Source organism: Bos grunniens, chromosome X (assembly GCF_055505025.1).
Source record: "Bos grunniens cultivar Pamir isolate PY7600 chromosome X, Bosgru_T2T1.0, whole genome shotgun sequence".
NCBI classification, from domain to species: Eukaryota; Metazoa; Chordata; class Mammalia; order Artiodactyla; family Bovidae; genus Bos; species Bos grunniens.
In genome coordinates, this window is record NC_141194.1 from 93,236,999 (window position 1) to 93,248,627 (window position 11,629).

General features: G+C 46.0%; 1 protein-coding gene across 1 annotated transcript; it reads left to right on the top strand.

The window, feature by feature from the left end:
- Positions 1–1,133: 1,133 nt before the first annotated feature.
- LOC147340930 (nuclear RNA export factor 3-like) lies at positions 1,134–10,914 on the top strand. Its single transcript, XM_086387148.1, has 18 exons — positions 1,134–1,137; positions 1,251–1,331; positions 3,789–3,933; positions 4,154–4,307; positions 4,917–5,000; positions 5,107–5,211; positions 5,335–5,415; positions 5,946–6,053; positions 6,201–6,310; positions 6,879–6,915; positions 7,279–7,347; positions 7,430–7,485; positions 7,918–8,025; positions 8,145–8,203; positions 8,296–8,411; positions 8,515–8,557; positions 9,125–9,197; positions 9,761–10,914. Exons 1-18 carry the CDS (start codon positions 1,134–1,136, stop codon positions 9,942–9,944), a joined length of 1,617 nt encoding a protein of 538 aa, XP_086243274.1. The 3' UTR covers positions 9,945–10,914.
- The last annotated feature ends 715 nt before the right edge of the window (positions 10,915–11,629 follow it).

An 11,629-nucleotide genomic window follows, 5' to 3' on the forward strand; every position in this document is an offset into this window, starting at 1 on the left:
GGTCCATCTAGTCAAGGCTATGGTTTTTCCAGTGGTCATGTATGGATGTGAGAGTTGGACTGTGAAGAAAGCTGAGCACCAAAGAATTGATGCTTTTGAACTGTGTTGTTGGAGAATACTCTTGAGAGTCCCTTGGACTGCAAGGAGATCCAACCAGTCCATTCTGAAGGAGATCAGCCCTGGGTGTTCTTTGGAAGGACTGATGCTAAAGCTGAAACTCCAGTACTTTGGCCACCTCATGCAAAGAGTTGACTCATTGGAAAAGACTCTGATGCTGGGAGGGATTGGGGGCAGGAGGAAAAGGGGACGACAGAAGATGAGATGGCTGGATGGCATCACTGACTTGATGGATGTGAGTTTGAGTGAACTCCAGGAGATGGTGATGGACAGGGAGGCCTGGTGTGCTGCGATTCACGGGGTCGCAAAGAGTCAGATACGACTGAGCAACTGAATTGAACTGAACCGAACTGAACCAAGAATTTAGTGAATCTGTGCATAGGGAAATCAACCCAGTTCCTTGGAGCTCAATTCCAGTCTCTGTTGCTCCAGGTAGCAACTGAATGACTCCACAAGCTCCAGCACCTCAGTAAGCCTCAGCAACCTTGAAAAGTTGGTGATTCTGATATCAGAATCTCCTTGTGAAGAATACATGAAAGAACAGATGCAATGTAGCAAGTACAGAACTTTTCCTACCTCTGGCACTCACAGTTCTCTGGGTCTGCAGAATGAAGGAACACAGTGTAATGTAGCCGATGCAGAATCTGGCATAGAGAGTTCTCTGTGTTTGTAGCTATAAGTACCCGGGTCCCCGGTGCCTCCTAACACCTCTGTAGGGGTGGTTTAGTTGGAAACGGTCCCTGGGTATTAAGCTGGTAGAAAACCCAGAGGGCTATTATTATAAGAAGTTAAAGCTCCTCTGGCCCCCAGGGCTCTCCTCCTCTATGCCCTTGGGGAAAGGACTTCCTGTAAGGACTCCATCTTGCTTGGCATTGAGAGAGAGTTTGGGGCCTGCTCTCTCTTTGCTTGGCAGCCTTCTTTGATATTCTCCAAACTTCCAGCTCCAGAACCACACATTCTCTTCTAGAGAAGCCTGTGAGGACAGCGGTGACAAATCTCTGCCTTCAGGTTACCCCATGGGTGAGTCACTCTACATGAGAACTTCTTTTCAGATCTCCACAGGACAGGAGGGTTTCTGGGTTCCCTTCCCCACCCCTCCCCATAGGACCCCTAACCAGCCAATCCTCGTTTAGAGAAAGGTGAGAGAGGGCCCAGGCTGACTGTTTTCTACTCTCCTGAGGAAATGGGCTCTCACAAACTCCTTCTGACTGCAGGTAAAAAACTTCCCCTCCTATGGAAATGGCCTTGGCTGGGTGAATTTTTTTCCCTGGCTAAGGAAAAGAGTAATGTGATCTTCTTGGGTCTAGGGTTTGGAGAGTGGGGATGATAACCTAGGTAGAGGGTGGGATTGTGTAAACTAATGTTCTTTGTATTTATACTAGAGGTGGAGGGAGGACGGAAACCCCACCATTGCTACTGAATATTGCATTAACTAGTCAGGGTAAATTGTATTAGTCCTTAGTTTTTGAGGCTTGCTTTTTTGCCTAGCATATGACCTATTCTGGAATATTCAATGAGTATTTGCTATGTGCATTGTTCTATGTCAATTAAATAAATTTGTTTGTTTAAGTCACATTTAAAAATCCTCTCCCTCTAGCTGAGTTTTTGTTTGCCATTTTATGTGTCACTCAGTGAGAAGTGTTAAAGTTTCTCACTGTGACTGTGGATTTGTCCATTCCCTCTTATTTCTGTCAGGTTTTATTTTGCATATTTTGGCTCTATTTTAAGACCTGTATACAAATTTAGAATTTTGTATTAATATCTTCTTATTGCATTGAACCCATCATCATAAGGAAATTTCCCTCTTTCTCTTATAATGTTTCTCTTTAAACTGTACATTTTCTTTTACTAATATGGTTATACCAGTTTTCTGTAGATTAATGTGGACAAGATATACATTTTATCATTTTTTATTTTCAGATTACCTGATGATTAAATTTCACATGTTTCTCTTTTCAAGAGTGTTTGATGAAATGTTTCTAGTCCAGTCTGAAAATATCTGTCTTTCTATTTAGAATATTTAGCCTGAATCTTTTAATGTAAAGATAGATATAATTTGCTTTATGTGTATCATATTGCTACGTATTTATTTTGCTGCTTCTAAGTTCCTTTTCCTTTCCTTTGAAATGGTTAATATTTTGCAACTATTGAATTCTTAATTCATGCAGATATCTAAACATCATTTTGCTATTCTTGTAGTGCTTACCCTTCATATTACAATGTGCATTTTTGCCTTTTAACAGTCTGGTGGTGGTGCATGGTAAGTTGCTTCAGTTGTGTCCAACACTTTGGGACACCACTGACTGTAGCCCACCAGGCTCTTCTGTCCATGGAATTCTCCAGGCAAGAATACTGGACGGGGCTGCTATTCCCTTCAGCAGGATATCCTTCCAAACCAGGAACTGAACCCAGGTCTCCTTCATTGCAGGCTGATTATTTACCATCTGAGCCACTAGGGAAGTCCTTTCACAATCTAATATTAGTTCATTAGCTCTTTAAAACTCCTCAGAAAATTATGGGACCTTGAGACACATTGATTCCACATACTCTTTCCAAATTTATTGTCATTCATTTTCATTCTCTATATATGTGAACCCCCAGAAAATATTGCTATCATCATTTTATGTAGTTTAAATTTGCCTACTCGTTTAAATTTGCCTACATATTCACAAATGATATTAGTCTTTCTTTCCTGTATCTATGTGACTCCACCTGGGATAATATTTCTTCTGCCCAAAAAAAAGCCTGTAATATTACTTTTAGTTTGAATCTTCTGGTCACAAAATTTCTGACTTTTTGTTACATTATGGTGAAACGAATACATTTTTTTTTAGGAATGTTTTTCCTTAAAATTTATTTTTTCTCCAACTAACATTGTTATCCTAAGTTGATTTCTTGTTACTTTTGGAAACTTCTCAACCAAGTTCTCTTCAAATATCACTTCTCTACTTTTCCTTTCCTTTTCTCTGGGATTCACATTAACCATGTTTTCAGTATACTCACTGCATCACCTTTAATTCTCTACACCTTGCTTTTGGTATTTTCCATATTATATGTGGGAGGAGAAGGGGATGACAGAGGATGAGATGGTTTGATTGCATCACCGACTCAGTGGACATGAGTTTAGGCCTGGCGTGCTGCAGTCCATGGGGTCACAAAGAGACATGACTGAGCGACTGAACTGAACTGAACTGAACTGATATATCTTTCCAGGCTCCATTCTGGATATTTTCATCAGACTTATCTTTCATTTCTCTAATTCTTCCTCCAGTGAGGCAGACCAGTTTCAACCCTTGAACATCACACCAGGGTAGATTTCAGGGAATGTTTTATTGTCCCCCTAGAGCAGAGCAGAGAAGTGTGACTTGGGGATTAAAAGTCACTTGTCCCATGTCACCTAGCCTGAACCAAGTAGAGCAGGATCTAACATCACAGACTACACTCTAGATCTAGACCCTTTCTTCTGTGCCTGTTTTCTTGGCTGTGAATGCTCTGCACCTCTCATTTCCTGAAAAGTGGAGCCACAGTGAAGTCTCTCAGCCTTTGTTTTTTGCACAGTGATGCATTTCTGTTTAGATTATACAGTCAGTGATATTTTTTTCCTTAGCCATGATATTTACCCAAGACTTCTTCTGGTATTGGGACCATTGATCTGTTGTTGTCAATTTTAGAGGACAGTGATAAACCGAACCCTTTACAAAGAAGAGCACGAAGCTGGAGTTTTTACCGAAGGCGATACAACTATTCGTCTGAACGTGTCAATTCCCAGCAGCAGCAAGATTCAGGTGATGTTCCCATGGACTTCCAAACAAGATAGTAAGTGACCAGTGAGCATGGCTGACATGTACCAACCAGTGAACAATAAAACCTTGTAGTTAAACATGTCATTCTTCTCTCCAATCTGGAAGAGTGAGGAATGATGGGATCTGGCTAATGTTTAAGCAATCTTTATTGTAGCTCTGATATCATGTGGAAAAATGTGGAGAAGACTTTCTAAGTCTATATGGACCACTTTCTTCTCTCCACTTCCCGACAGTGCTCCCTATGCTGTTCCATCCCGTCGTCAGAGAAGCAGTTTTCAGAAACAAGAGCAAATGCATATTAATATGGAGACAAAGCAAAAGCCTTCAGAGAGAAGAATGGAGAGAGACAGACAGAATGAGACCTTGGGGAGCTGGTTCAAGATTATAGTGAGTGTGCTGGATAAATGGACCTAATATGTAGAAGATGACAGAGAGAGTCATGTTGGATTTGTGTAGAGATGCTGGGAACTTTTCTGGGGCAGTGGTGTTGGTAATGTATTGTTATTACTAGGGACTATCTTCCTAGATCATCTAAGGGCAAGTTCAGAGAAGCAATAGAAAGGAAACAGACTGACTGCAAGAAGGAGCATGGGAGAAGTTGTCTAAAAGCAAAGGAGGAAACCTGCTGCCAGGGAGATGAAGCACTTCATACCAGATCACACAGTTTGGCTCAAGCTAAGTGTGGGAGGAGGTTGAGTCTCTGGGGTCCATGTCAGAGTGGCAGGCCAGGCCTATCTCACATGGATCTCTTGGAACGTTATAAAAGGAAATACATGTGAAACATATTATTTTTTCAGGAAGAGTATATGAATGGAAAGAAACTATATTTAGCAAATCCATGCCTTGTACAAAAGTTAGCGATAACAGATATTGTCCTATGTTAAGAATTTATTTAAAGCCTGAAAATAGGTTCTAAAGTAAGACACAGTTGGGTCTTATCTTAACCTTGGATTCTATTGCATCAATTTTGTTTCCCATTTCTTCTTTGGCCCCTAGATTCCCTTTGGTATAAAATATGATGAGAAGTGGCTGCTGGATTTGATTCAGAAGGAATGCAGTGTCCCCTTCATTCCAGTCGAAGTAAGAGAGGACATGGAGGCAATGAGAAGAAATGGGGTAGATGGCAGGCCCAGATGAGAAATGGCTCTGGTCTCATATTCTGCTTCTCTTGTCACTCTCCCTACAGTTTCACTATGAAAAAATGCAGGCCCAATTCTTTGTAGAGAATGCCAACATTGCCGGTGCATTGAAGAATGTCAATGGCAAGATTTTCAATGAGGATAATGAAAAGGTGTGTGTCAAGGGCATGAACAGGGCTGAATAGGGGCAAGAGGGAAGGAGAGGGGCATGGTCTTGCTTGATCCCATGCACAGATTTCCTGGAGCTTACCCAGCCCCTCTTGTGTTCTCTACAGATATCTATCTTTGTTGAGCCCTGTGATGCACCCAAATCTGTGCAGAAAGCACTGAAGTCTGAAAAGGTGGAGCAGATGAAGGTAATGCAGACTTAACACAAGCTGTGCACTGATACCCAGCCCCACCTCTTCCCCCTGCTCACCCTCAGACACAGAGCCACTGAACCCCATCCCTAACACTGAAGCTGACCATTAACAAACCATACGATGTCCACCAGCAATCTCTTGACATCCAGAGACTCCTCTTTGGCCCTGGTATGGCTGTAGCAGTAACTGTAGGGCAGGTGAGGGTAGAGGGTCTGTCTGGGAAAGACACTCGGAGATGATATCATGGGGATGGGATGGTGCTGGAGGTGCACCAACCAGGGCCCTCTCAGCCTGTGTTTCCCTCCTGGTTTCCTGGAGATTTGATGATCTATGATATTGGAATGACATGGAACCGTAGAAATGGCATGCCCGCCTCCCTGCACATCCATCCAGAGGTCAGGTCCAAGGTGAGGACCTAGGCCCAATGTTGAGGCTGATGATGAGGATTGGAGAGATCAGATAGAAGAGGCATATTTGTCTCAGATATCCCCTTTGGGGTCCTCACTCTTCTTTCTTCATCATAGCTTTCGTCCTTGGACCAGAGCAACAAAAAACCCTACATGGTGCATAGCCTGTCCACCATTATGGAGAATGCTTCCCACACCAAGAACTTGAATCTTTCCAACACTGAGGTGAGGTGGAGCACTTAGATCTTCCTTTCAAAGGGATGTGGGAAGGCTTATGGGGTGGTGACAGATGAAGGGAAGTGGATTTGTAGGGAAAGGATGGGTGTGGATGCAGAGCCATCTAGTCCATGTGGGTGTTCCCCATAATTCCAGGTGAAGTCTGCAGGGGAGATGGACAAGGGTCAACAGCTGGAACCAGAAGGGATGTGGGTTGACAGAAATGCTACGTGCACCACCTCCCCTGATAAGTCAACCAACATAAGGTCTCTCTCTGCCTTGCCTCTACACCCTTATGTCTCTCTCATCTCTCCCCTCCTCCCTCCACTCCATGTCTGTCTTCATCCTCCTCCCTCCCTCCTGAGTCCCACCTCACTCACCTCCCTGTCACAGCCTCCTGGGCCATCCCTGAGGTTTGTCCTGACTTGACAGAGTGATGAAACCCCTGTGAAGTAGCAAAGCCCTGGGCTCTCATCCCCCCCATTTCCTCTTCTCTCCACAGCCTTCACTGGGTGGTAGAGGAAGGGAGGAAGGGAGGGGAGGAAGACCTCCAGTAAGGGTTTGAATTGCTGGTCCTTGTGGCACTGGAGAAGGGAATCAGGACAGTCTGGCTGGGAGCCACCCAGGGGAAAGGTGGTGGGAGGAAGGGATAGAGGGAACAGCCTTCCTCTGGGTCAGTCCACGGAGTGGTGACCAAGGCCCTGGAAGCCTAGCATACTGCATTGTGGGTGGGGGGCACACACAGGGCTGTGATTGCTGTAAGTGACTTGCTCTCATGAGGAGGGTCACGTCCACATTTTCACTGGCTTTTCTCTTTTGTCTTGATTTTGGCAGCACCATCCTGGAGTTGTTCCCCAGGTTACTAAGCTTGGTAAGCGTATCCCTTAATCACAGAGTCCTCTAACTAGCACTGACAGTGCCCACAAACTACTCTGAAACCCATTAGGACCTGTCCAAGTTCCATTTTTGAACCTGACCCTTACATGTCCTGAGGGAGGAAGAGTGTACCATCCTCTGTGGGAACCTGAAAAGGCCCTGGATCTTCTTCAACCATGTTCTCCACAGGCTTCAGGGACCCATGGAGATGACAGACATGTAGTCCTGCCCCTGGCATTTCCAGGACCCTTTCTCCTCTTATCTCAGACCCCCACCCCCATCCTGGGTCCGTTCTTTTCCCTGATCATCTAGCATCACATTCTGGACTGCCCTGCTGACTTCCTCTTCCTTCCCCTAGGATGGCCAGGAGACACTCTCAGGGTCTAAGTGTGCTACTGAAGCCCCCAAGTGCTTACCAACATGCAAGGTGAGCATGGAGGATCCAGCAGGGTTCTAGGTGGTACACAAGGGGGTGTCAGCCCTGGTCCTGAGAACTGTTTTGATTCTAGGGAAGCTTCTTTGGATCTGATGAGCTGAAGAGTCTAATCCTGCAATTCCTGCAGCAGTAAGTACCCTTGGGAATCTGAGCAAGGGGAGGGCTAGTACAGGGGAGGCCACCCAAACTCAGGTCTGCTCATGCTGCTGCTGCTGCTGCTAAGTCGCTTCAGTCGTGTCCGACTCTGTGCGACCCCATAGACGGCAGCCCACCAGGCCCCACCGTCCCTGGGATTCTCCAGGTAAGAACACTGGAGTGGGTTGCCATTTCCTCCTCCAATGCATGAAAGTGAAAAGTGAAAGTGAAGTCGCCCAATCGTGTCCGACTCTTAGCGACCCCATGGACCGCAGCCTACCAGGCTCCTCCATCCATGGGATTTTCCAGGCAAGAGTACTGGAGTGGGTTGCCATTGCCTGCTCTGCAGGTCTGCTCTTGGGAGTTTTCAAATCTCCTTTGAGTTCCATACCACAGAGCTAGACTGTCCTCATTGTTCCCCCTCAGATATTACTTGATCCATGACTATGGGGACCGCCAGGGACTCCTGTGTGCTTATCATGAGGAAGCCTGCTTCTCCTTGACCATTCCATTCCACTTCAAGGACCCAGGCCCGTGAGTATCACAGCCCAGACTCCTCCCCAGGGCCATCTGGTTCCCCAGCAGATGCAGGCCAGCTCCTGCTGACACCTATGCTGGTTGGACCACCAACCCATTTCCTCTGTGTCTCCTAGAAGCAGCATGTGTGCATACTTCAAGAACAGCAGGAATATGAAGAAACTCAAGGACCCTGGTGAGTGTGTAGTGGGAAGACTGGGCAGGAAAGGGCAGTGAGTGGAAGATTCATAGGGTCCCTGACCTTTGCTTGCTTCCCCTCCTCCACAGATCTGCGGTTCCAGCTGCTGAAACACACAAAATGTGACATTGTGCATGCCCTCTGTGGGTTGCCCAAAACTCAGCATGACTTAAAGTCCTTCATGGTGGACATGTGGTTCCAGACGGTGGGCACCTGCTTCCTGCCTTGTTGGGAGCAGGGGTGGGAAGCTGCAGATGGGGAGGAATCAAGTTGAGGGGTGACTGAGTACCTGCGTTCTTCCCTTTCAGCAAACAATGCTCTGCTTCTCTGTGAATGGAGTGTTCAAGGAAGGTGAGTGTTCATAGATCCCTCCCAGACCGTCCACGGCTCCCTCCCCTGGCTGGGCTCCCTCCCTCCCTCCTTCCAGCTTCCCTCCCCTCCCTTGCTCTCCATTCCATCCCTTCCTCTGGACTCCCCTCCCCTCCCCTCCCTTTCCCCTCTGTGATCTCCAGCCCTCAGTTTTCCCACAGACAACCCAGGTCTGAACTGCGTTCATGTCTGCCCTGTTCACTCTGGGCATTAGGGACACAGGCTGTGGAGTTTCATGGCTCCCATACCAGATCCTTACACTGAGAACTTGGGCCAATACTTAACCTCTCAGTTTCCCCATATACCCACATCTTGGGCAGTTAAGGAAAATGTATCCCATGAACTTGTAAAGTGGTTGTCATGGGAACATGTTACTGGGAGCAGACCGCCCTCCAGTTGCCCTCCCCATTCCCAACACCCAGGCTCCCCAAGTGAACAACTGACCCCTCAGCATGAGTGTCAAGTCAGACCCTGACTGGGGACCCCTGTGGGAACCCGTAAACACATGGGGCTCTAAGGGGTACTCTTGTTTATTGTTTTTTGTTGAAGTAGAAGGAAGGTTTCCTGGCTGTGTGCGTTCCTTCACCCGGACCTTCATCACTACCCCTGCCACCTCTTCCAGGTAAGAGCTGTGTTGTGGGTGGGATGGCCCAACCAACCTGGTCTCAGGGCCCTAGGCGTGTGGTGGTGCAGACCTTAGGCCGACTCAGTATTGTGGAAAGCCAGCAGGTAGTTCCAAGGAGCAGTCTAACCTAGGAAGAGCATGGGCTTTCTCACTGGCACATGGGTTTTCTCCTTGAGCACATGGGTTTTCTCCTTGACCCAACACTCATTCTCTGTGTGACCTTGGTTAAGTCACAGGGCTTCTCTGTGACTTGGTATCTTCTTCTGAAAATGGGGATCAGAATGTGCACTCCTGTGCTGTAGTGTACTGGGCTGCTATTCAGGGTAGATGTGAAGTTGTCCCTGGGTTGGGGATCAGGCTATCCATTGAGTGAAGCTGGTAGACAATCTCTCTGAAGGTGGGCTCTGTACAAGGGGCAGAGGAACCAGTCAAGGAGTCTGGGGACAGACACAGGAGGGGGATGGAAGGAATCTGGTTACTGAGTGCCAGTGGGAGCAGATAATTTTTGGGGTGTGGGTCGGTACATCTGTCAATTGTCTAAGAGTCCGTATTTCCTCCAGTTTTTGTATTGTGAATGATAAGCTGCTTGTGAGTGACTTCAGCCCCAAGAAGACTGAGCCTGTGCTCTTCATCCCAAAGCCTAAACCTGTCAACTCCATGCCTACCTTCTCCTTGGAGCAACAGAAAATGGTGCAGGATTTCTCCATCCAGTCTGGGAGGAACTTCCAGCAGTCTCAGAAGTGATGTTGAAGATTATAGTGCACATACATGCACACATATACTCATTGCCTTGGAAAATCATTCACTGTGTTCAATTTTGTGGGGAGATGAAGTTTAATCAAAATGTAATTGACAGCATATCTGTGTGTGCATGTTTCTCTTTCCAGGTCTCCTCTAGCCCAATCGCCCCCTTCTCACTAGTGTAAATTTTTCTTCAGCTCAGACTCCCACTGGATTCCAATCTCGGGATTCAGTAATCCAGAAAATGATAGATAAGGAGGGATTGCTTCCAGGTGGTGAAAAATTCCAGAAAACTCTGATTGAAGCCATTATACCAAGATCCCAAGTTCCATCCCTTCTTTCCCCTTGCTGAACACCCTCGTCTGCGGCTCTCTTAGCTGACGTTCTTATCTGGCCACCTGGTTCCATCCATCTTCATTTTTAAGGAAAAGAAGTACATTTTGCAAAGAATAACAGATGTCTTGGAAAGGCTTGTTTAGTATGAATCCAGTTCTGTTTGGAAAATTCTATGTATATCACAGCAATCCCATCTGTTGTTGACCCCAAAGCTACATCACATTCATTGGTGTATCTCTTCCCCCATCAATGTAGGTTGACTTGTTCCCACTGTAGAGGGTCCCTCCCAAGGAGCTGAGTGTTTACCTCCATCACCCACCTCTGTATCAGCTGCCCAGTTCTTCCCCCACACCCTGTTCTGCCATCCCATGACTGGGACACTGGATACAGCTGTCCAGACTTCAGTCTCTGCCCCATTCCTCTTAGAGCCCTGTGTTTCCCTGTGCTGCTGACTGCCGATACACTACTGCTACCTGGCGATTCATTGTATGCAGGCTCTGGAGTATGCTTATTTAACACCTATCAGATTTCTTTTTTCAGACAGAGTTAAAATTACTTTATACTTAGTTCAATATGCTGGCTTTTAAGGGACAACATTGTATTTTTTTTCTCTTTAAATAAAGTTCTTTGTAGAGAACTCGGATACTGGAGTTATGTTGGTGCTACGTCATAACAGAAGCCTGATAGCAGCTTGAACAGGCAGAGCAGGCAGGTGGGAGGGAAGGTCTATGTGTTGCCAAAATTCACCAGACAGAGCTTTCTGGAATTTTTTATAATGGTTGAAGTCATTATACCAAGATCCCAAGTTCCATCCCTTCTTTCCCCTTGCTGAGCATCCTGGTCTGAGGCTCTCATAGCTGACATTCTGATCTGGCCACCTGGTGTGTAAAGACAGAAACCCAGTTACAGGTACACTGAGGTATCCAGACAGAAAGCACAGCCCCTCTCCATGTATTAGCACTCTATTCACCCTTTAATTTTATTTTATTTTTAAACTTTACAATATTGTATTAGTTTTGCCAAATATCGAAATGAATCCACCACAGGTATACCTGTGTTCCCCATCCTGAACCCTCCTCCCTCCATCAGTTCTAATGAGATGGATGAAACTGGAACCTGTTATACAGAGTGAAGTAAGCCAGAAGGAAAAACACCAATACAGTATACTAACACATATATATGGAATTTAGAAAGATGGTAACAATAACCCTGCGTACGAGACAGCAAAAGAGACACTGATGTATAGATCAGTCTTATGGACTCTGTGGGAGAGGGAGAGGGTGGGGAGATTTGGGAGAATGACATTGAAATATGTATAATATCATGTATGAAACGAGTCGCCAGTCCAGGTT